This window comes from Anopheles nili, chromosome 3 (genome assembly GCF_943737925.1).
Source record: "Anopheles nili chromosome 3, idAnoNiliSN_F5_01, whole genome shotgun sequence".
In the NCBI taxonomy this organism is placed as follows: domain Eukaryota; kingdom Metazoa; phylum Arthropoda; class Insecta; order Diptera; family Culicidae; genus Anopheles; species Anopheles nili.
The window spans coordinates 16,700,459-16,725,777 of NC_071292.1; the positions used below are offsets into that span (position 1 = coordinate 16,700,459).

A 25,319-nucleotide genomic window follows, 5' to 3' on the forward strand; every position below is an offset into this window, starting at 1 on the left:
AGGCGAATGGAAGGAACAATCCCGATTCTAAGGCCAGTACGTATGGTTAAAGCGGACGCACGGTGGATGGAAAAACAAAAATCACTCAGCCCGGGGGTGCGACGATTTGCGATCGATTTCAATTAATTCAGGACTTCCGCCGGGCATCTCATGGTTCGCTCATTTCGCCAGAGCTTACTAAGGGGTGGGTGGGACTCCAGCACTCTACCACCTAGCAGGACATGGATAGGAGTGCAAACATACTCACACACCTACCCACTCCGAGCAAGCGGAACAAAAACGATCGATGATTGTTGGGTGGGAATTGATTTAAAGAGAACTAAAGGTTTTAATTAAAAATCCATACCGCACCCACGCTGAACAAAAAATAAAATCAAAACCTAATCGAAGGTCGAACCGATGGTAGATGGAATTATTGGATTCGACCTCCGTTTGGGTGGAGAACGCGAACAAGGATACTCACGGGGACACCACGCAGACGGGACCGTAGTCGGTTTTCTGTCTCCACCGTTCAACCATGTTCATCAGCTCGACCAGTGAGTTTGTCGACGTCGGTACCTGCCGCAAAGGATAAAGCCCACCACCGGGGTGAGATTATTATCACTGTGGTGGCGTCAGACAGAAGTCCTCTTACCTTGTGGCCCATCGGCCAGCAGGTGAGCTGGAAGAGCTGGACCGTTCTCGGGGGCGCTTTCACGCCCGCCATCAGCTCCGTCAATGAGATGACCTTCTTGTTGATCCGGAAGATCCACGATTTGATGTTGGAATAGTGCTGGTGCGAGATGTGATCGATGGTGAACACCGGACCATACTTTTTCGAGTGACGACCCTCGGGCCAGAAGGCAGGATATTGTTGCTAGTTGTGGGTGAGAGAGAAAAGGAAGGAAAAAAGCGACATCATTCAACCCACTCGGGACCGAAAAAGGTGGTTGATTGGTCGAATTTGACAGACAGCAAAAGCGCGTCCCTTACCGAGTTGTGCGGAGGCTGGCAGAGCACGACGACGGCGGAACATTCGTGATCGTAAACGAGGGACCAGAATTCACCGCACGTTTTCTGGAGGGGCCATTCCGTGACGATGTACTCGCGCGGTTTTGTGTAACCCTGTGTTGGGCCGGGTCCGGGTGGTGTACGTAAGCGTGTGCCATATATTCACCGGAAGGAAGGTTTCGTTTCGAGAAGAAGAAAAATAAAACGAAGGAAAACCGTGGGTACGGGGAAATTGAACGTACTGAAAGGTCCTGCTTTCGCAAGGTCCACCGAAAGCCACCACCGCGTACTTACGTCGACGAAGACGGCGTTAATGTAGTCGGTAAATGAATTTCCCTGAAACGAGCTAAGGTAAGGACGGAAGTTGTCAGCTGTCGTCGGGGTGGGTTGGAGTATTTTTTCATTTTCATTCCCCGGGCGCCCACCGGAAGATCAGTCGGCATGTTGGCGTGTCGGGTCGGAATCGCACAGTTTGGCAGTCCTCGCCAAAAGCCACCGTGAGGCACCCCAAAAAATAGGGGAAACGGCGGGAACGCGTCGGGAGAGATGAGAGAGGGAAAATCATTAGCATCACGCGGCCATGTAACCAGGTTTGTGCCACCGTCGGTAATTGAATTAAGCTTTTTATTCCGTCCCTTGGGGGACCGACCGAGCAGCGGAACACTCACGTGGTACGCAAAGGACGTCGCGGTTCTTCTCCCGATTGTCCCCCCGGTGGCCACCGGCACAGTCACCGATGGTGAACCGGGGCGTTTGCTTGCAGATCTGGGCATACTCCCGCTGGTACGAGTTCATCTTTGTGAGCGGGTCCTTGAGGCTTTTCTCCTTCAGCCGCTGCGACAGCTCCTTCACCGGAAACCACGAATTGCCGCAGATTATGAACTCCTCCAGTGTGTCGTATACGAATTTGTATTGGTCCTGTGAAAGCGAAAAAGAAAGAGAGAGTGTGAGAAAGAAGGTTACACAACGGCGCATTCATTATCAACCGCTCGAGGACGTCAAGGTCGCGCATGTGGGAAAGGTTAATGATACCGTAATGCTTCCGCTAAGCGCTCGCACGTGGGTGATGGAACAATTTGGGTTTCATTTGTTCGGGTAAAGCAATGACTACTTGATCGGGTTAAAACGGGAAAATTGATTAATAAATACTGTAGACAAAAATCATCCGGAGTAATACCTAGTATTTAATCTTCTGGAAGGTCTGGAAGACCATTTAGAGGGTTATGGTCAGCAGGAAACTACCATAAAAACTAAAATGCAACGAGAAACAATAACGGTTTTGCCCTCCTCGTCCATCAGCAATGGAGGCGGAAATATTGAATTCGTCATTTTCTTTTTTCATCCTTCCATTGATGCGTGCCCAATCGAATCGGCCCAACATCGAATCGGCCCGTTAAACCTCGAGGGTAACGGAGTAGAAGAAATGTCATTACTCTTCAACCGGCTCCGAAAGCAGATGCGAATGAAATGAATGGAATAAATTTCACTAATAGCGGATGGAGCCACAATGAGAAAGAAGGGGTAGTACGAGCGAGAGATAGGAAGAGAAAGCCGTCCAGTTCGCGACTGCCGCATCAAAGTAATTGAATTGTTGCCCCGAGAAATGTGTACGGACAGGATTGGATGGCCATGGTGGAAAAAATGGCGATGAATGAATTATTTAAATTTCAACCGGAAGTGCAGCTCACTCGCCTCATACTCAGTTGACCCCAGAAAGGGTCCAGTGGTGAAATGTCATTCGGTGAGCGAATCGAATTGATTTGTGGGTGCATTTTGTTCCATTACAGCTGGAGCTAAAACGCCGTGCAAAAATGAAGGCGCGCTAGCATTTGCATTTTTAATGTATTACAATTCCACCGGTGTTAACAAAAGGAGGTAGACTGAAAGAGACTTTAAGGGCTGGGTACTGCAGGAGAATGTAGCGGCACTGAGAAGCGGATTGTCTACTTACCACATTTTCTATAAGGCCTTTCCTCGACTGGCGCAACTTCTTCAGGTAGCCAAACACGTGAAACGAGTCCTCTTCCTCGGCCAGCTCCATGTTGGCATCGATGGCGAGGTACACGCCCGATCGACCCCCACCGTCGCTGTTTCCGGAAGTGCATAGAAGAAGAAAAAGGATACAAATTAATTAATGCCACGTGGAGGTCCTAGCGGCAGTCCGATGGGAATCGGCTTGAGTTAAAGTGATATCGATTGCACTATTTACCGTGGATCAGTGGAACATACAAATTAGCATGTCATGTGGCATTTACAACCCTAAGTGATATGTACCTCTTTAACCGTTTATTTCACAAGTAAAGAAATTAGTCACAGGCTCTTTTTAAGATTGAAAATGCCGCATGCTTGAATTGGATTGCTCTTCTGAAATTTTCAAACCGCTTTTCCCGCTGCGTGCTAGAAACTTATCGCTCGCCGTAATGAGCGAAAAACGCACAGGGCTGGGCCCGTGCTCGTTACTTACTTGCAGTGCACCAGCATCGGACCGATCCTGCTGTTCGCTTTGATGATTGTCCCCACGACGGCTCGCACCCGCCGGCGGAACTCGAGAATTGCATTGGAAAAAGGGCAGGTATGTGAATGCCATTCGGTGTAGTGAAACTGTAGTAAAAACCGCTCCTCAGATACTACCTGGAAGGGGCACGCAATCCACCCAGAGTCGATGAAAAACGGCGTTCAAAGTGAGTGTGTGTGAAAGATAGAGAGAGAGAGAGATAGAGAGAGAGAGAGAGAGATAGAGACAGAGAGAGAGAGAGAGAACGTGAGCGAAAGAGAGATCAAAAAAGTAAAAAAAAGTCATTGAGTAAAACGCTCCTGGGCAGGAAATTCAAGAGCTGGTGTCCTCGTCGAGACATAAAACAAAACACACGCGTGCACACACACATAACTTAGAAATTGTACATTTTCCCGCAATCATTCCACCCCGGGAATGGGTCGGTGTGGAGGACGGAGTAGAAAAGAGTAAACATTGCTTAGTGTAATTGTCCCATTCATCTCACGGTTAATGAGCGAAACGTGTAAAATAAAATGTGCCACACGCTGCGCCCGACGGTGGCCGATGTTTGTCGCGAACTGCTAGGACACCGGCGTAGTGTATGTGTGTGTGTATGTGTACACGCGCCCGGAACACGTGTTCCATGGTGGCACTGGTTATCCGCCCTACTCAGTGGATATTCAGGACCACCATCCTGGCGAAGCTCATAGCAACACGCGATGCATAAATGTGTCACCACTTTCTGTTATGTAAGACCACACGAAAGAACGTGCGCTTCTGTCTTTAGAAGATCCGTTCTGCCGCAGGCAACAACGGCTCCAGTCGTCCTGGGAACGCTCGGTGCGCCGCCATTCTAATTCGCGTCTCATTTGCAACTGCCATTTCCCGTAGCACTTATGATGGTTGCAGTTGGGCTCGAACATATGATTTTTCCTCTCTCAAGCGCCCTTGCGCCGCGAAACCCAAAAGAACAACCTACGCTACTAATCCTCGAAGCGCGAACGATCGTACTTACGTTATCCTTATTGAGTTTAAACAGCCTAAACGTTCTTATGTGAAAATTGGCCAGCTCCTCCTCTGACTGTATCGTGATGTGCATGTCGCCGTAGATTTCCTCCTTCTCCTTGTTTGGGGGCCAGTACTGAACACACATAACCTGCGCGGGGTGACACGAGAAACAGAGAGAGAGAGAGAGCGAGAAGTGAGTATAAAAAAAGTTATAATGAAACCGTACGAAACCACCAAACTTTGTCGATCCTCCCACAAGCGCTCGGTCGCAATGCAAATTGATTCGAAATTTAAAGCAGACTTTCAGAACTCGGGGCTCGGTCGAGCGTGGTGTGTTTTATCTGCGCTCTGGTCGGAAAAGGACATTAACGGATGTTCCGTTACGGCTGGAAACGATGTAACGGCAGATGGAAATTCGCGTGGGAACGGAGAGATAAAAAAAAAACAACGAGAGGACGAACACCAGGAACACTATTTATGGGTCACCTAAATGCGTCGAATTGTCCATATCTTTTTCCCGCATGGGACGCATTTGGCGGGCCTAATGGCGGGCGTGTATGAAAATCTACTTCATGCCAAAGTTGTTCCGTCATTGGCGTTGGTGTTGCCGCTAAAATGGCGCTTACATGCCGTTTGGGGAGTTCACATTCGATCACCATTGATGGGAGAGAAAGAAAGCAACGCAGAGCGAGAAAAAGAGCCGGCAAAAGAACGGTCGCGAAAAGTTTGAACATTGATTATAAGGATGATTATGGGCGATCCTGATGGAGCTCGTTAACGGCACCAGAGCGAGCGAGAACTTGGGGCGAGGTGGTGTTCAGCATACAACCGCGAGTAATAGTTTTTCCCGGAAAAACGGAAGACACGCACGCGGTGTGGGAAAAACTTCCAATGCAGGTAATCAAACTCTCGTGCATTTTGCCAGCAAATTGCGCTCGGTCACGGAGGTGAGGTTGAAGGATAGCGAGAAGAGAGCAACAGAGAGAGAAAAAGATAAAGCGAGAGAGAGGAGACACAGAAAACGGTCATACGCGGTCACACGAGCATGAAACGGAAACTGCGGAAATGTTAAACAAGACGGTAAATATGACACGAACGCATAAAACTGACAAACTGCTCACTGGGGCAGTTGCAGCTGAATTATGGTGGGTTTAATGGAAACGGAAAGAAAACTTTTGCGGGCTGAAAATTGTGTTTGCACAGCATTTTCAAGCCACTTTTCCGGTAGCTTCTTTCCGACCTGTTTACGGCAGCACCGGTTGGTGTTTTATTTGCCACCGGTAAGCTCCCTGCGGTTGATGAATTTACCAGTAAATTAAAGCGGACACGTTGTACTCTACTCTGGAGCCATGGAAAACGATCGAAGGAAATCTGGGCGGTTGCAAGAAAAAAGCAAGACCACAGCACATTAGCTGACAAGACAATCGCATTGGAAGGACGCCATTGAATGGCTTCTACATGATTAGACCATTAAAATGTGTGCGTTCTAAAGCTCGCTCGTTTGCCCTTGTTTTTTTTTCGCTTGCCTACCAATCGATTGTAATCGTTATTTCGAACGGCTTTTCCTTCGATTCAACGTTACATTTCCTTACTTGTCAGCACAATTCAGTTCCGGGATTTGATTTTGGCCTACGCAAAAAAAAAACGCTATTATGCCACCGAGTAGCTGTTTCTTGGGCTGTCGTCTCAATCAATGCGTGCAGCTCAATCACATGGCCGAAAACCCGTTCGGTACCGTCAGCATAAAATTGAACGATTCCTCATGGATGGGTTTTCTATAATCCTCTGCGAAAAACGCCAAAAATGATGCAAAGTACACACATTTTTCACCCTTTCACCTATTTTCCTTCCTGTGGTTTCTTCTGCGAAACAGGAAGCTTCCTGTCGATGCGATGAGTTTCCGCCTCGTTGAGTCATGTAACGGGAACAAGCTTTCGGCGAAATTGCGCTTACCAGCAAGCCGCAGTGAATGTGGGTGTAAATTTCTTCCACGCTCTCTCTCTCTCTCTTTCTTTTTCTTTCTTTTCTCTCTATTTCGAGGATTCCGACACGGATACAAAATGACGGAAGAAAAACGCACAAAACACAATAAACGCGACGTTTGATCCACCGGATGACGTGGTAATGGAAAAGGAATGTCAGCAGACATAAAATAATGCCAAACGAGTGTGTGTGTGTGTGAGAGAGAGAGAGAGAGAGAGAGAGAGAGAACGCGAGAACGACAAGAACCCCCGGATGAAGCTTGAGCCGTGCGCGGTAAAAAATAAAACCACAAAAAGCGTCAGCAAGGTGGACTTTATTGGGCGAATTTTATTCGGCGCTTTTCTTGGCAGGCGGTGAAATCGAAGCAGGCGGCAAATCGATAGGAAACGGTGGAGCGAAAAAAAAAACGTGATGGCTTCAATGCACATAAAACACACATTCGGGAAATTTGCTGGTTGTGGTTTGTATGTGTTCGATGTTTTTCCAATTTAGTGAAGATAAAAAAATCCCATCGACGAGATTTTGTTGTTTGCTTTCAAATTGAGGTTATGCAGATGTACGAAAAATATTTCTTACGACGCCACCAACGCGCGAAAAAAGGAATCCACGCGATACAATTGGGGATGGATTGCAATGGAGAAAGGCTACATTGCGGGTGCCATTTGTTTGAGCGGTGAATCGCTTTGCCGGTGGGGTGAAATTTATCGAATCAACTTTTGGGATCCGACTAACCGGCCGACCCCTAATAAAATCGTTTGAAAACGGTCGGCTGGTGTGGACGCCGTGGGTTACGAAGAAAAGCTTCCGAGTGTTCGCAACGTGCCCCGGAAATCCTCGGAAAGATTCGGTCAACTGCCTGGCGATAAGGTGCCTCAGTTTAACTTGACTGCGCCAGTATGATGTACGAGCTTAATAGACCATTTTCCCGTTCAGATTGATGTAAATCGAAGCTCGGTTTTGACGGCAGAAAAGGTACAAGCTAGTCTATAAAAATTCGGCCTTTATTCTTACCTTGGTAAAGTCGAACGTCTTCGTTAGCATCACAATGGCGCTGCAGTTCTCTTGCCAAACCATCCGCCAAAAATCTAGCACCGTGTCCTCCGTTGGTCCCTGCGTTACGATATACGCGTTTGGCTTAAGTAAACTCTGATTAGAGAAGAAAAAAAAGCACCGAAAACGAAATTAAGCTTATAAATCGCTGGACAATTGCTCTCTTTATGGCGTAGGAGTCTGCTTACATCCACGTACGACGCGTTGATGTAGTCCGAGTCCGGTGTGTTGTCGTACTTGTCTAAAACAACCCTATTGTAATCGTATGGAATGCATTTGGGATTCTGGTTCTTGAGCGCATTGGCTTTGCGCAGCGCGTGCTTGCACGAGTTGGTTTCAACCTTCACAGCCGTCTGGAATTCGAGCTTGTAGAGTATCGGGAACTTGCGCCGCTGTTCGCACAGCTTCGCGAAGTGCCGCAGTTCGGTCGGTTTGTCGGGCATCGTCTGCGATAGTGGATTTTTTTCATCTGCAAAACGAGCGCGGTACGATGAAGAACATGAAATTGTGCACTTGGTGCGATAGGCTAACGAAATCCGAAGCCAAAATGAACACTTACCTCGCGCTGACAGTTTTACTTTATCTATGAGTAATGAAAGAACACCCAGACAGAGAAAGAAGCAAACCAAGGGGAGAAATTAAATTAGTGCAGCTTCTGGCAGGTTTCCGCAAGATTCCTGTAATGGAACATTTTTCTCGCCAGCGCAGCTCATCTGACACATTCCTTACGCCACGAGCAGCCACGTGCCAGACGAACGAGCCATGCTTTATGCGCTCACTTGCGCGCTTTGCGCTCCCATCCAGCGTGCCCGTCAAATTACGCGAATATTAGAACGCGGAACCATCGCACGTAGTTCATACAAATGAGGGAGGAATTATTAATTAGATTACGATTGACGCGGATGGCGTACAACGGGTAGGATTGAGAAGGAGAGTGCGAAACTTCTCCATTTACTCGCGACAACTTACTTCCTGTAGCCGAGAAAGGATAGTGCCGTGGAGCAAAGCGGAGTACGGAAATGGGGCACAGAAAAAAAGAGGGTCACCCGTTTCTTAATAGGTCATTTGCGCGCATTTGAACGGTAAGAAATGTGTCGCCTGCGTTGGTGAATCGTCCTTGGGACCAGCACTTACCTAATGACAGCAAACCGCTATTTAACATGCTTAACTTTATAGTGTTGGGTATCGAAACTAAACTCGTGGAACTAAGTGTCTTTTTCTTCTTGGGCTTCTCTAGGTCGGCATAGCGTGTGGTGGACCTGCGGGAGACACGAGGACGGAAGGGAAATTTTAATTAGTTGATAACGTTAACGACTCATCGGGATGATCCCCAACCCCGCTCGAAAAGGTAACCAAAGCGATGTAAACGATGGACCATAAAGAAGCCATTAAGCACAGTCCGAAGCAGTCCGTCCTGCGAACGTTGTAATTTATTTTGCTGTAATAACATTATTTATATCTGGTCAGGAATGGTGGGGTAGTTTGGAAAGTTAAAGCTTTGGAACACAACATCCAATCATGATTTTATTAATTTCCACTCCCTTTTTCAGGCACTTTCCAAAGAGCCTGGGCTGGTGCGCCGACACGATAACGACTCCCAATGATGATTATTTCGTCAATTGCTCATCTCGAGCTGCACCATCGCGATGATGGATGGGGCCCGAGTTACCGTAGCGTATCAAATTGGAGTCACGAACAAGATTGCGAAACTTCACATCGCGAACCGGATCGGAAGGATCGAATTGTGCAAACAATTTATAGCCAAAGTCATTACTGGCATGACATCGAATAAATATGCGCCGCCTCGGTGGGTGTGTCCAAGCTTGGGGAGCTTGCGGCCATGGCGTGGTGCTGGAGATTCGCCAACTGCTGAGCAAACCCAAGGATTCGAGACGATGATGATGAGATTTAGATCTGAAACGGTTGATTGATTGCTACCAAACAATCAACGGTGTCCTGCGGGTGGGACGGTGACCGCTGAACGGGACCAATGGCAAACGGTCCCGAGAGCGGCAGGAATAATCGACGAAGGATAGAACACGCAACAGATAACGATAGCGTAATATCTGCCGGCAATAAACCACCTGCCGTGCGCATTGCTCCGAGGGTGGCTAGGAATTAGCATTTTGCTGAACGAACAACGCACGCGGTTCCAAAACCCCATACCAGCACCAGCGAATGGATCGATTACGCCGCCGTTAAACGATGCCTTGGGTTTACTTTGCTGCTTGCCGCTCGATTGCGTCCAACTTCCGGCACTCGCTCGGTAGCAACAAAACGTCGTTCGCTACGAAACTGATCATATGCAAATGTATGCTACAAAAGTGGCCGACAGCGGGCTACCCATTAGCGTCGGTTGAGCAGCAAACTATCAATTCGGGTTGGCTCCTACGGTGTCTTCGAATGGCGTCTTCCCTTGGCCACGGGTCGTCGGCCTGCTGGGTTGGCCCATAAATAAATGCCCACCCGCAGGCACACCTCGCGGCCGTAGATCATCGGCCGATCGACCGGAATGTGGAGCGTGTTTCGAGCAACAATTAATTAGCGGTGCCATTTGCACGAAATTCTACACGCCACCAGGCGCCTCCATCGTCTCCATCGCGGCTGGGTGGTTGATTTAAAAGCATCCGGTTCCCCGAAATGGCACGCCTTCTCTGGGGACTGACTTCACGACGTTCGGTGCCGATGAGCCCTTTACCTGCCGATGGTTTCTGGTGCGACGTGCGGATGACTGGGGTGAAAATTTGCCAACTGTCGTCCTCGGGTTGGGCGGTGTTTTAAGTGGGAAGGATGATAATCGAGCTTGAGTTTTTCATTTATTACAAACGTACACCCCTCTCCTATAGTTCGATTCTGTCGCTCAATTTACGCACCTCGTGTTGCCTTGGTCTCCCACTGGACGCGATTTTCCCGTGGCTAGTGCGAGTTTTTCCTCGGATAACTCGGAAACAGTTCGACGGTCTATTAACTGAGATCACAAAATTTAAAATTTATTCAAAGTTTCTCCCGCGTACAGCGGAAGGCAAGTTACTGAATTCCAAGGACGAGACAGGAGCTGGCAATTTTTCTTCAACACCCGCGATGAGCAACGACCGAGCGAGATTTGTCCGGCAAGATAATGGAAATGAGCGCTCGAGTGATGGTTCAACGTCTTTAAGCGGCTTACTTCGAGTATTGCCACAAAGCGGAGCAACGAGGGCACAAGGAGAAGCTTTACAATGGACGTGCTTCAGCGTTCAAGAGGCGCGGAAACCGTAGAATAAATATATTCCTTAGCAAACGGGCGAACTAAGTTGCGCAACCCTTGCAACCCGCTCGCCGGACGCGTCGAGGGAGTTGGCCTTTTTTCTCGCTTTCCAGTTTTCCTTGCCCTTTGTTTTGCTTCCCAAATGCCACGAAGGAGCTGCTAGTGCTGCTTAAGACTTTCTTCATTATTATTAATAGCCTTTCAGCTGGGAACTTTTGCAAAGCTCAAACACTCGCCTCCTGGCTGGCCGACAGCGTGGTTTGATGGCCGGCGAAGGAAAAACACACCCGGTTGCAAAACACCGATCGGGCATGCACGAGCGTGCCGTGAATGTTGCAGGCAGCTTTGTAGCTTAGCCATCACCGGGTGGCTATCATTTATCGGCTGAATGCTGAGCGACAAGCTTACAAGCGTTCGATTACTGCAGCCAAAGGACACACCACCGGGATGCTCGGTGCTTAACGGACTCGCTAATAGGATCGCTGCATTATCGTGTGATGGTCTCCCGGTGGGATCGTACTTTGTTGTTAATTTCTTCCCACTCACCGGCAGCGCTGTCTGAAACTCTTGAAACCGGCGGTGAATCGATTCACGCTGATTTTTTTTCTCCACCTTTTCTCGGCAAATAAAAGCGACTACATTAAATATTCAAACATGCAACCCGGCGAGTCGCAAACTTCTGCGGGGGATGAACGGCAATCAATTTCGGATGGTTCGAAGGGTCCGTTCCGAGGTGTGGGTGTTGGAAAACGTGTCCTCCAGATGGAATGAGGTGTCTCGTTCTCGATTCGCGGGGGCCCTACTGAGCGCTCCCAAGAGTCTGTTCCTTCAGAAAGCTGTGATTTTGTTTTATTCAATGATTTTTCTCCCCACTTCTGAGCCGCACTGCTTGCTTTTTTATCTGCCGTTTGGAAGCGTGGCATACCATCAGGCGCAAAACCGGGTCAAGTGGGACTGCCCGAGGTAAACGACAGGCGACAGTGCTACGGCGTGAAGTGTTTGCGGTTTCCGAGTGGTAGCAAAACAATCAACATCCGTGCAATCGAGGACTCGCTTTGGCTTCGGTTTCGGTTCAATAAACATCCTTATCGGTGTAATCCCACCCCGAGGGAGTTTAGTGCACTGGCGCTTCACCGGAGCAAACGCGACCACACGGAGATGGGAAAACTACCTTCTGGCACGAACGCCACCCACACGCCGTCAAGAGGAAATCGAGGGAATTAATTGCCCGAAAGCTCATCGGTGTCGGTGTGTGAGCGAATCGCTTCCTTCTAGAGCGAAAGTAATAGCGTTCGCTTTGATTGGTATCGTGCTTGATCGCATTTAAAAGGGTGCATGTGAAAATGCATTTTTTCTTTTTTCTGACGTGTGACGTGGGTTTGGTCCTCGATTGGCAATGAGAGCTTTATTTTCGTCCATTGAAAAAAAAATACAATCAACGGAAAGGGTTCACATCAACAAGTAATCACTTTGAGTAATTTATTTTAGTGACGCAACCCGAATACCCTTGCTATGGCGCAGATACTGCCAACCATTATCAACCAGCGTGTGCAGGTTGTAACTATTTTACAGCTCATTTACTGTCCACTTAAAGAAATGTGAAAAGTAATTACAAGACTCATAAAATAAAAGTTCAGTCGAAAAGCGCTTCTTTTTTATTTTGCACATATCCCGAAAATTATCTTATTTAACCCACAAACACCGAGCTTTTTTAATCCTTTCAAGATTACACAACACTCCCTTTTTTACGCGCCTGATTGATGATACCGTAGGAGCCTGCGGTTAATGGTCCAAGGCTATCGTGAGGCCACCCTAGTCTTTCGAATGCAGCCCACGGTCACTGGTAAAACACTCACCCGACGCAGCGGCGGATGCACAACCTTGGACGGGTTGTGCTGCTTTATATGCTGCATTTAACCGCATTAAAACTAATGATGTCTTTGCACTGGAGTGCTTTACAGTCGCCCGCCCTACCCAGATCGCCCGGGATGATCCCATTGTCAGCTGGCGGGCGCGTTTTGTGCACGTTTTTCTTCCACCCCTTAGTTTTGAGGCGCATAAAAAGCGAAACCCCGGCCATTGCCTTGTTTACGGTCCAGTATCTGGTTCTTTCCGTAGCGTAGCGACACTAGCCCTTCTAGTGGAGCTTTAATATTACGCTTCGCAGCATCTTTACACCGGGATGCTTTTTCACTTTCCTCGTCCCTGCTCGTGGTCCGGTTCGTTTCGCTCCGCCACCACCAATCCGGAGGAACTCGTTTTGAGACGTAAAGCAGAAAATTCAAGTAAACCGGAGCAGCCGTATGGTTTCCTGATTCTTGCTGAGCCTTTTGTGCTAGTGCAAACACACGTAAGCAGGACACTTTGCCATTTCGGCATCTGCAAGCGACAAACGGAGCCAGGCTTGGCTTCGCCCGAAGGCTTACCGGGTGAGAAATAGTACCCGGCATATGGAGCATTATCGTAGGGTCTTGCTTTTAAATTACTTCAACGCGCTATTTGCTTACGGTGCATGTTTGCCTCCTTCCGGTGGAGGATGAGTTGAGCGTCGGCACTAGCTACCTACAGGGCGTCTTTAATGAGCGAAATTTATAGCAACGGATATCTTTAGTCTATTTTGGATTGGAATGTTATTTCAAAACGGTAAATTTTAGTGTATAGATCAAATTAATTTTTCGAATAAGGTGAGTGTAATAAACGGTTTATACATATTTAACTACTTTTGTGGTACCACGAGAAACCTCTGACGGTTCACGCGATTTTTCATCTTTTTTTAGTGTTTTATTATGTAAAATTCTATTAAACAACCCAAGAAATAGAATGAAGCTCACACGTCCTCTACGCATTGTTCATGTGCCGCGCTAGAATGAAGACTATATTTCACTCACGCTCCGATGGAGGCGCATGGTGGCTCACGGATAAAATGAAACAATTTGCACACGGCAACAACTGGCACCGGGCAGCGAGGCTTATGTTGCAAATACGAGCCCCATCAGGACTGCGTCGAATAGACTTTGCATTTTAATAAGCCTTCCAACACGCGCGCGCAGATACACATACACGAATGCACATAAAGGATGCAATGAAGTATTGCCCGGGTCGGAGCGGCGAGCATCCCGTTCAGTTTTGATTATTTATTTTACCTTTCTGGTGCGTTGCCGTACCTGAAATTTACCCTGGCTGCCTTTTACCGTTCCTTGCCGTGCATTATTTGCCCCCATGTCGTACCGTATTTGTGTAAATTTATATTTCCTCCCCGGTGTTTCCCAACGCAACTAGGAGCGGTTGTTGCATGCACCAAAATAGCGAGGCTCGATGGTACCGTTCGGAGGCATCGCCTTCCTCACACGTGTACTGTCGATTGCCTCCCGGTGTACCCGGTCGGCTTATTAGCCGCAGACGCCACCCGTTTCCGGTTCTGTGTCAGGCGATGGCGTTAGCTTTCGTGCACCGCACTTTATTGAGAGCGAGTGAGAGAGAGAGAGAGAGAGTGTGAGTGAAAAAAAAAATAAAGCACGATGAGCATGAAAGGACGCGGGTGGCACGTTTTAATTTTTAATTTCGTACCACCGCTCCTTCTCGTCTTCGGAGCCCTGGGTATATGTAGCTATTTGTTGGCTGCATTTTTAGTTTGCTTTGGCTTCTTCCATGTCGGTGCTTTGCGTGAATTCTTCTAGCGAGCTTCGGGGCTTAAGCCCGAGTCCAAGCATATCACTTACTTCCAGAAGCCCGACAGAAGTCGTAAATGAGAGACGTTCCCTTTAAATGGCACGGAAATGAGGACCAACACGTTAACGCCTCGGGGAGAGCACTCTTTGCGATAGATCTGCCTGGTGTTAAGAGCGTTATTCTCCAATCCGGTGCTATCACACACCCGGAACTGTACATACGACTGCAGTTGCTGGTAATGATTATGAGTTTCATGAAATATGAACGGTGATAATACTTAATTACTGACTGGAATCGGAAATGATTTCTGGTGGTCGGTGCGCAACCCCACCCAAGGACCTCACAGCATTCACAGATGCCCGGCGGGTTACACTCGCACAAGCTTTGGTTTCCTGTCCGTTATGCAGCCCCAGAACATTGGCCAGACGTGCACACGGGAAGGGAAATTTAATTTTCCCAATTTCCGGCCCACTCCAAACGAGACCCTGCCGTTGGATGGTAATTTTTATTTTCAACTAACCACCGTTCTAACAGGAAGGCAAACAAGGCAGGTGAGTTTCCCTTCAACCGTTAGCACGCTTCATTGCAACGAGTCCACGGGGCATGCAACTGGCCTTTTTCCTCTGTCGAACTGTGACCTTTTGTCGGTGAAAGCCGGCCAACTGAGGTCAGGTGCATTACGTTGATGGATTTGATAACAAGACAATTTTCAACCCTCGTCATTTCCATTCCCTGGGAAAAGAGCGAAGGGGCGGATTTGTTTTCCCCTTTTTTGGCGTGTCCACTTTGCTCGTTTAATGACGTCAGCACAACGAGAACTGAATAATGAAACGAGCCGGTTACGCGACCCGGTCCTTTTTCTGTTTGTGCCAAAACCACCTTCCTGGACTGAATGCGACGCAAGCGACCGACCGGACGCGAACCGTAATTCAATAATTCCGAAAGCTTTCCCGTTGGTGCGGATCGGGTTTTCAATTATTTCGCTCCCGCTCACACGCGCCCACCTGGCGCGCGCGCGCTGGGATGATTCCGGATTGCGAATGAAAACATTTTATCATCATTACAAAAAGTGGGCCTCGAAACGAACAGGGGTCGTTCGGGAGAGCTCCTGTGTGTTGCATATGTGAAAAGCATTTTCCCCCAGCTCGCGGTAGCATTTTCCAGTGGCGCGATGGCAGCTCCTGATCTGCGTTGGTAACGAAGGAAGGTAACGAGCGGCGACCCTATTAGTCATGAGATATGATTGGCAATTTTCCAAGGCTTCGGGCTGATGGTTTGTTCCCGACCCGCGTGCGGTATGAATGGCGGAAAGAACGCAAAAAAGAAAATGCTAGCGAAGAAAACAGACAAGTTTTTCGAGGAACTGGCGCTGCGCTGAGATGACGAAAAATTGCGCAAGAAAATGGCCGGACGACGGCATTGCACGGTCATCATTCCCTGAAGCACAGTTTTCCGGGTGACACACTTTCACGTGGACTTCAAACGAAGCAGCCAAACGGGGAGCGAGAAGGATGTAAAAGTCCGACCAAAGAGCACCGACCAAGACGCGACTGAATTACTGTTCTACGCAGGCAGCCGAATTTATCGATTTACTTTTAAGCTGATTAACGGTCCCGGACAGTGGCGATGCACGTCGGCGGCATCTCAAAAACTCATCTCTTCAACTTCATCTTTCAGTGCCGTTCGAAATGGAGAACGCGTTAATGTGAACTTAAACGCAAAGGCTAATGAACGCTCTCATAGCGGCGAATGACCGCTTCGGACGGAAGTGGGCAAAAAGTTTGTGCTTGTGCACCGCGAAGGAATTCTGGCCCCGTGCTGGATGCCACTGCACTGGAAAATAGTTTTAAGGCCCCATGCAGACTTTCGAAAGACTTTTTTGCCGTTTTTCCGGGGGTGCATTTCAAAGAAATAGTTTCACTTGAGGCAAAGGAACACGGGGCCGTCCAATGCTTGAGACATTGTGTATTGGAGCGCTATCCGTGCAAAGAGTATCCTAGTTCCTAGAAGAGCTTTTGAGAAAAGTTCAAAACATACCTTAAACTGCTTCGCGGCTGCCTTGTGCTGTTGTTGATGTTTTTAAATTATTATTTCGCTTTTCGTCCTCGCCCATGGCCACGTTGCTCCAATGTTGAAGTTTCAGCTCAAGCGAAACTCGTGAGCGTCCGTTAATTAAATCAGACAACGGACCGGCCGAAAATCGAACACAAAAAGCAGCACAGTTGCAGAGCTCGGATTCGCATGGGGTTGGTGGACTAGGAGTCGAATGTTTTGTTGCTCGGCCCGTGAGCTTTTTTACCCCTTCGACCATCGACGCAATTATATTATTTGCTTTTACTCTGTTTTCCCGACCGTTCGTATTAGTCGGTATCGGTGACGGTGTATTATTTTGCTCCATGCACCGGCTGGGGTTTTATTTTATTCACGATGGGTTTAGAGCTGCGACGGAGAAGACAATTCAAGAATAAAAAACTTGCAAGCTTTTTTCTAACTTTAGTCCCAACACGATGGAGTAATTGTTAGCATTCCTCTCGATTTGCTCCATCGCAAAAGGGGCGGAATATATTCGTTTTCCGTTCTTGTCGATTTTCCTCACCCTATCCAAAACTGTGCTTCCAAACCTTACCCCCACGGGGTGGGTAAAAGTGGAGCCGACAAATTTCACCATTTTCACCCACCCGTTGGCTAATCGATGGGTAGGCGAGAGCGAGGAAAATCACCGAACAGCGTGGCTTAAGTGTTTTTCCACGGGTACGTACAGCTTGCGGCGGCTCAGGCAATCACATTGTGTGGGCGTTTGTTAATAATTGAATAGCAGCGAGGAAAATCCATTCCTCTGCACTCGTCACGTACTGCGCTTTGCATTATTCGCTGATGAAATCAATTGACCCTCACGGTCGGAAAACAATGAAGGTCAAGATGGCAAAGCCGCCTGCTAAGCCTACGCTAATTAGCACGCCTGTGTTAGGAAAGCGGGTACAGTTTATTCATCGATTCAGCACTCGTGACTGCACCGGGATAATGGAAATAGTCAAACAAACCGTGCAATTGCGCCATTGTTCGCGGCACCAAACGCCTGTACGATTGAAATGCTTATACACACACACACACACACATACTCACGCACGCAGTAGGGTGGTGGGAGGAATTAAAAGAAAATTTAGCGGCCCCTGGGCGAAATTGGGGACGTGGTGTAATTAAACCGAGAATAATCTGCAACCGCTGCATCCCATCCGTCCGCTCAGGGCGTCTGTCCCGACGGCGTGTCCTGACCACCACAACCAGTGCACGCTTCGCGTCTAGCCTTCGTGGTCGAAAACTCGCCTAACGACCGGGCGGCCGCTTTGCCGCTAACGCGCATTTTCATTTCCGTCCACCACTACCACCACTTAAGCGCCGTGAAAACCTTCCTCTTTGCGCTTTCGCAAGAAATGCTAGATTTTGAAAGCGGCAGAAAATTTTCCTCGCCCACCGAGGGTCACGGTAGGAAGTGGGGGGGGGGGGGGCGATTAAATTCCCCCCTCCCCCTCCCCCCTCCATTCCCTCCGTGGCACCTGCAGGTGGGGCGGGAATCGGAGAACGCGAGCCTTGACTTATCTTTGCGTGCCAATCTCCAACAACCGGTCGGAGGCATTTCCCTGGCGAGGCGGCGCCAGCTGACATTAATTTAGAGACACACAATTTTGATGATCAAACCGGTGGGGTCGGTAGGAAGATGATGTTGGGACGAAGAGCGAACGCATTTTGCATGTAGTCAGCGGAAAATGGCGCGGATTTAGTGCGCGGTGTGAACGTGCTAAATCGCGGTTCGGCTGATGGATGTCCTTCGGCAGGCCCGGTATATAAAAATGGCTCACCAGGAGGGCTTTCGAGGGATGAATTGAAATGAAACGACAAAAAAAAACATCTCTCTTCGAGCTGACTCACGTGCTCTCACGCGATCGGTGCTCGAGAAGCTGTACGAGCTTTTCGTTCGTTTGGAAGCGTCATCGAAGTAAGCCGTGATTCGATTGCAGCCCACGCTGAGAGCTATCAGCGAAGAAACGAGCGGTTTACTTCCCTTTTGCGTAGCAATCCGATTCGGGGATGGTTTTTTTTTGCGCTCGTTAAGCTATTAAAGTGCATTTTAACGTTATCGCGTTCTGGTGGACAAATTTCAGGAGGTAAACGTGCGTCTATAAGGCCACCGGCTGAATGGATTGTTTATCCATACGCCTTTGCTTGGCCGAAAAAGCAAGCAAGTGTACGTGCTCGCGAAGGCATCAAAACACCACGTGGCCTTGCTGTAGGCTGCAGGCTAGGCCAAAATGTAATCCCTCGCAAGGTCTGTGAACGGCCGAACGGACAGAACGTGGCCGATGTGACTGACGGAAGACCGTATGGACGAAAAGCGCGTCCTGAGTGACTGGTGGTTCTGCCGGTGGGAAATGGAACCAAAAAAACGTCCTCGTTCGCCGTCAGCCGGCAGACGCGCACGGAGCATCATTCGCATTGTGCCGCCGTTTTGTTTAGGATGGAACTTCAGAACGGAAGCCTCCCACGACAATGGCAGAAAGCTCATCTCATGCTTGAGCAGGGATTTTGTGTTCCTTTCTCTTTGAGCACCCGCGCCGGTCGATCTCAGGCAGGTCCGTGAATCGGTCGGTATTGTCTCGCGTTTTGTTTAAACGTACGTAACAATGAAACGACGCGGTGAAGGAAAACCAGTGAAGAGTGGGAAAAAAAAAACGCGGCCCGGCAGGGTCAAACGTACAATAAACACTTCGTGGCCCGACTTGGGGAGTGGGCACAAAAATTGCACCCACCCTCAGTGTACGCGAACCGAGACAGTGCTCGTCTTTTGGCGTTTCTTTTCGTTCGTTTCGGTTGGAAAACAAAACAATAAAACGTCGGCATGCCGAAAAACGACCGAAAACGTCAGGCCGGAAAAGGTTAGAACCATCGTGGCGTCAGCTCGGTATGTCGCTTCTTTTGTGCTGGGAAATTTGGCGGAGACAAAACCCAAAACGAAAGCGGAGTCTAAGCGGAGTGGAAATCGGAGATCGAGTTTTCTCCGTGCCCCGCCGGTCGTGGGGTAATAAAAGGAAGATAAATTAATGGGCATTCCGATGGCAAATGGGAAGCGAGCCGTCTGAGGAGTCGAGGAGTCACTTTTCGTTCGCCACCCGCTTGGGTTGGGAAATTGATGCCTGATTTTGCACTGACCGCTAATTCTCCAGCTTGCCGGTTTGTCAGTGTAGTGTCTTCATTGGCCTGGGTGGACTGCCTACAGCTGGGATAACTGTTTGATTTGTTGCCACGATTAGACTGCACGCTAGCCATGGACGTGAAGACGAAGCAGAACGAGTTCATCGATCTGCCGGAAATGGAGAGGGAAAGTTTTCCTGTCTCTCGGGCCAGCCAGCCGAGCCGAGCGATGGAAAGTTTTTGACGGGAAACGGGAGCGATCTGAGATTAAATTTGGTGCAAAAACCAAAATCAAAGCCATCGTGAACGCCCTGAAGGAGGAGGGATTGATTTTCGGGCTTCCGTTTGCAGTGGGAAAGTTACGCCGTTAAGCCACTTGCAATGGGGATGAAATTGATTTGTACCTCCGACGTAAAGCGGTTAGGACCGAAGCACCTTTAAAGATTTCGAGCGGTGCAAAAATGGCATGCAATGGAAGTGAAATGCCTGCAGTAAGTGAAAGCGGAAAGCTATTTCATTGAACGGCTCCGACAAATCGCTTGCTTACATTAAAGCAACGTTCAATAACTTTTTGAGGTTTTTCCGGCATGAAATTGAATTTCAATATTACACGACACTGCTCGTCTCGATGAGTGCATGAGCATCATGAACATTCTCTGTACGTGACGCTGGGACACATTTTTCGAATTCCCTTCCTAGCGCTCTGAAACGCAGAGGCAAGCAAAAAGTCCACACCAGTACCAGTACCAGCAACACGGGAACTATCCTGCAACCCGTATGTTGGGGGAAAGTTTTTTCACCCCCCTCCCTCTCTCCACCCCCCACCACCTGCACCAACAAATGGCGCAGCTAAATAAACAACCCTTCACGGGACGCTCACGGTGGGTGTGAAACTTTTGGCAAGATGCCCCCGTGCTGCGTGTCGATGTGCCAGGCGTGGTTTTCTTTTTTTTTTCTTTTTCTTTTCCCTACACGGGACTCCCGGGTGGCGCCGATAGTGAGGAAATCATTGACACGTGCTGTTCGGAAAAACTTGCACCACGGGCGGTGCGCGTTGTAACGGAAGCGTTTCGGAATATGTTTCCACCATCCGCGTGTCCTTTCCATCACCAGAAGCTGCACCTCGGGGGCTGCTACGGGGATGATAAACCTCCCTCGCGCGAACGTACAAAGTAGCGCCGTAGTCCTCGTGAGCCGATGGCAAAACTTACGATCCCGAGGCGACATTCGCGCTGCCTGGGAAGAAAGTTAGGTCATTCGGCTTGTGGGGAGGCTGGAATGGAATTGCAAATGACGCTGAAATTGCCCCAAAGTTCGTGCAACCGGGGTTGCATCTGAACCCGGGGAAAATGCAACGCGAAAGCGGCAAGGCGGCGATGCGGAGTTCCGTTCGCCGGAGGAGGAATAAATATCGAATATGAACGCTCTCGTGGAAGGGGTTTGGCGCCAAGCTGGCAGCTATTTCGGAAGCGCAGCAGTAAAGGGCAGAAAAGACGCTCGGGGTTGCGAGTAAAAGCAAGAACGATGGCAACAATTAGTAAGTATGAAATATTACGTCAAACGGATCGTATCTCGTTCATTGTAGTTTATGTTCCTTTTCTGTTCTAATGCAGGTCGCTTCAATTAATTTTAATAATTTGCTTTCAGGCAACAAATTTCTTTCAGCTTCCCGACTCAGGCAACGCTAACGGGGGCAGCCAAATAACGTAACCGCATGCCGCAAATGCACGCATCGCAAGCGGGCGTTCTTACTGGAAGCTTCTTAGCAAGCGTAAACCACATCGCAAACAATCGTTCTCCCACCCAATTACGGTCGGTTGCGAACAGAGAAGAAGCGATGCAACCTGATTGGAAACATCATTCACGCTGCGATGTAAGCTCGACGTCAAACGAGCTCCAGAGAGAGAGCTTTACCAGGGCATGCAAAAGAGAGCGAGAGATAGCGAAAAGAACACACTCTTTAATACACGTAAGATCCGTCCCTTTATCCTGCGCCCCATGGTGAAGGTCCTGGAAAGCGTGGAGCTTCACCGCAATAGCCACAGACCCCACTCCGATGTACACAGCGCCGAGCGATCCATAATGTCATTTTGAGTATGAGCAACCACTTTGTGTTACATCATCAACGACAAAATAGACACATCGGAAGTAAAGGCGTCCCATCTAACCGCACCCTCGAAGGACGATCCGACTTGAAAGGCAATACGCCCGCGCGTTGCTTCCGGTTCCGCGCGTGGCAGGCCACTGACAGCTGAAAATGTAGGTTAAGGAGATAATCTCGTGTGCCTGCGAGCCGGTTCAGCTTTTCCTTCCTCATCGCGAGCGCGTTTTTCAGCACCGAGAGCAAAAGCGAAAACGGGCACGCAGCGATCGTTGGGCCGGTTCAGATTCCGTGTGTGTGTGTGCTTGTAAGGCCGGGTGATTACGGCTTGCGGCCGATGAAAAGCACGTCCGAGTTCGGGCAGGCTCTTGCACTTGCACTCGACCCGAAGGACCTCTCGTTGATCTTTTAGCCGCGTGATGTTGCAGCTGTGAGAATGCAAGGACGCTGAGTGGCACGCCTTCCGAAGGTCAGCTGGCCGTAAAGCGATCGCATTAGGACGTCGGGTTACTGGAAATGGGCGATAAGCCGCCGTACCATTCGAAGGAGCAGTAGAAGCGAACGGAAGTGGAACCGTAATGAGAAGAGCACCGAACCTGGCCACAAGTGAGCTCGATCGTCCATTCCAAACATTGGCAGCAAACGGGCCGGAGAAACTGACGTATCCTTTTATGAAATGCCCATGTCCACACCTACGATGGGATGGACACCGATGTTTGCGCAGCGTGTCCCATAAATGAATTAAACCAACGCCTTTCGCTAGCCCTCTGTGTCCTTTCAATACACACACACACACACACACACACACGTACATCCGGGTGCCAGCTCGGCTGTGGCATCGTTGGCTTGTTGAATCCGTCCTGACGCCTTGAAACGGATCCAAAACCGAATGGTTCCCTATCGGTGCCAAATATGGGCTGGCCGGCGTGTAGCGGAAAACACACCTCGAGGAATTCAATTACCAGCACCAATTACGGCGACCGGATCCATGCCTAAAGACAGCGCCCCAAGAGCGAGCCTTTTGTCGAGGTGGTTCAGTTTAGATACTAGCCATCATCCGATTGCACATGCCAAATACGAGCTTAAATATGCGAGTTTTTGTCCGCACCCGTTATCGACAGAGCAGTTTAAAGCTGCCCAAGCTGTCAGTCGCCACGTTACGCAACAACCATCGGGGTAATTTTCCCATGCCGACACACGCACACCCACCCACACATGTTCCCGAAATGTGCGCGGGCGCCCCCGCACGAGTGATGGCAAGCCCCAGGAACGAGGGGAGTTCATAAAATATTCACCCAACTATAATCCACTTTCCAAAGGGGTCCTTTTTCTCGGCTCCCTTCGGAATGGTGTCGCTGGCGCACGGTTCGCCCGGTGTGATGAATTAAAAAATAGATGGAACTGCACTGAAATCTCCCACCTAGCTGGCGCGCGCGATGCTTCAAACGGAACGCTGGCGAGTTAGTTTGCCAGTTCTGGCCAAGCCTTGGTCGCCCGAGCTTCAACAGCAGTCCAACTTTGAACCGAGAGAGGGGTTTTATGTTCCCGTTGCTGTCGGTTTTTTTTGTCAGTGTGCTTGAACTTCTTCTCATACCACCACTGACGAATGTCATCATCGTCATCAGCCAGACCGGGAATAGCGATGGCGGCAATTCCGAGGGAAGCAAGCACCGATTCCGAGACCGTGCGCTTGTCACCGTTTCGCAGTATGACCTACTTCGGGAAAACGGAACGCCCCACACACCGGTTCACGCGTTCCACTGGGCTGGCTGGCAATTGTTATCCTTTGTTGGCTGATCCTCTTCGTTTTTCATCCCTCCGATCGCTCTGGCCGGTGGGAGCAACATCCGGTCGCATCTCAACTAACCGGGAAAGGGGATGTAAAATGACGGTCTCTCGGGAGTCTGGAGCTCATACGAATCCCGGTATGTGTGAGTGTAAGTGCGATTTTTTTCCTCGTACCTTTTCCACAACGGGCAATCGAGCGCTGGCGCCCTTGTCCCTGGGGCCCGGTCACCATTTGCTCGGAATTGCAGCGTACCGAACATCGCTCCGAACATTCATTTGACATCCATCACCTTTCCGGCGCCCTTTCGGTAGGCGTCGTGTGAGTTAAAGGGCGACATTTAGAGCACCAGTCGCCGTACTGATGGTCATTACTCGAGGTTCCTATCAAATTACTCACTTCAAACGGGGATTGCGGCCGCCCGGGGTGGGAGCTGAGAATCGTGGTGCATTTTTAATTATTTCGCCGTAATTCCACATCCACCTACGCAGGAGAAGGTGGACAGCACCGTGAGGGAGGCTGGTTTATAATTAAGGCGACAAGGCGTGGCACATCGAACGCCATAAATGTCGTCCGGTTTCCCAAGAACATTCACTCATTTTGCTCCGCCGCCAGAGGGCGCTTGGCAGCATTGCGGAAGAGGATTCGTTCGCTTTGTGCCACTAAACGCAAATGAATGATTTATTGTCGTATTGATCTTTTGCATGGGGCGCGTTTCTGTGGGTTCTATGCCTAGGGTGGTCGATTCGAGGTGACAAGTTAGCGCTGAAATTAGTGACACGCACCGCGTGCGTTGACGCAAATTCGCAAGCGATCCGAAACGCAAACATTGGAGTCGTGCGAATCAAGCCCGCCATTGTGTCGGTGCGGTGAATGTGTCGAACGGTCGGTCAACGCGGTGATTGATGGTGTCAAAACTGTGTTTTGGTGCCTTTTCAAGCTGGGAAACGGGTGGAAAAGTGGTTTATTATTAGCCGCGTGAATGGAAGATGCTACCGTTTGATTTTTCCCTGCATCGAATCGTTTCTGAAGGCCTTAAATCACGAGCAATCGCCATTCACCATTCAATCACGAGCAAATTTAGCTCATAATTCAACGCACCGCCGTTCATTTGGGTGGAATAAAATTTAATATCGGCGTTAATGTAAACATAAATGTTTGCAGATTCAACCAGCAATCTGAATCTCCTGCTCGCCCGATGACGCAAAACTATCGTTCACGTGAAGAATGTTTCCTTCCTGCGTTTCAGATGCTAATTTTCATTCATGAGCAACCGTAGGCAATTTCATACTCCCAACCAAATGTGGGATTCATCATGGGCCCGGGAAGTGCGCGTTTAATTTAATCAATAGCTGTTTGAAATTCCACGAACACCTTGAATGCACCTGGTGAAAGCAAACAATGTCGAAGGAAGGAACACCGATTCAATGAAACACCGCTCAACAACGCCATAATTATCAACATTCGCTGAAGAAAACTCTCCCACCTGCCCGAACGACAGCATTTCATCGTTCTGGGTGGTTGAATTTGACGGACGAAAAAAGAAAACTCCACCCCGTGCGCCATCCTTGGCCGACCGCATTTCCAAACCCGTGCCGCTGTTATACGTACATCGACTCGGATTTCAACCTTCGCGTCCGGGTCAGTGGTCCGGTTTCGGAATAAGCACGCACGCCACATTTAGAGCGCGAGCAGATCCGGGTCCGCTGGGTGGCCGTTGTTTACATGCTGGCCAATTTCGATGAAATGGAATGGGGGACGCAGAAAATTCCATCTCACTGGAGTAACCGACCGATCGGGATGG

At 49.2% G+C, this 25,319-nt stretch overlaps 1 protein-coding gene across 1 annotated transcript in view; it reads right to left on the bottom strand.

Moving 5' to 3' along the window:
* The window catches only part of LOC128723793 (receptor-type tyrosine-protein phosphatase mu), a 64,213-nt gene that overhangs the window by 610 nt on the left and 38,284 nt on the right, over positions 1-25,319 (bottom strand). Inside the window, exons 2-13 of the mRNA XM_053817557.1 lie at positions 8,660-8,784; positions 8,085-8,108; positions 7,714-7,994; positions 7,487-7,621; positions 4,500-4,640; positions 3,455-3,621; positions 2,942-3,077; positions 1,659-1,908; positions 1,285-1,361; positions 973-1,104; positions 635-856; positions 464-558 (exon numbers count right to left, since the gene is read on the bottom strand). Of these exons, the coding sequence (XP_053673532.1) occupies positions 464-558; positions 635-856; positions 973-1,104; positions 1,285-1,361; positions 1,659-1,908; positions 2,942-3,077; positions 3,455-3,621; positions 4,500-4,640; positions 7,487-7,621; positions 7,714-7,994; positions 8,085-8,108; positions 8,660-8,784 (1,785 nt within the window). The remainder of the gene's footprint in view (positions 1-463; positions 559-634; positions 857-972; positions 1,105-1,284; positions 1,362-1,658; positions 1,909-2,941; positions 3,078-3,454; positions 3,622-4,499; positions 4,641-7,486; positions 7,622-7,713; positions 7,995-8,084; positions 8,109-8,659; positions 8,785-25,319) is intronic.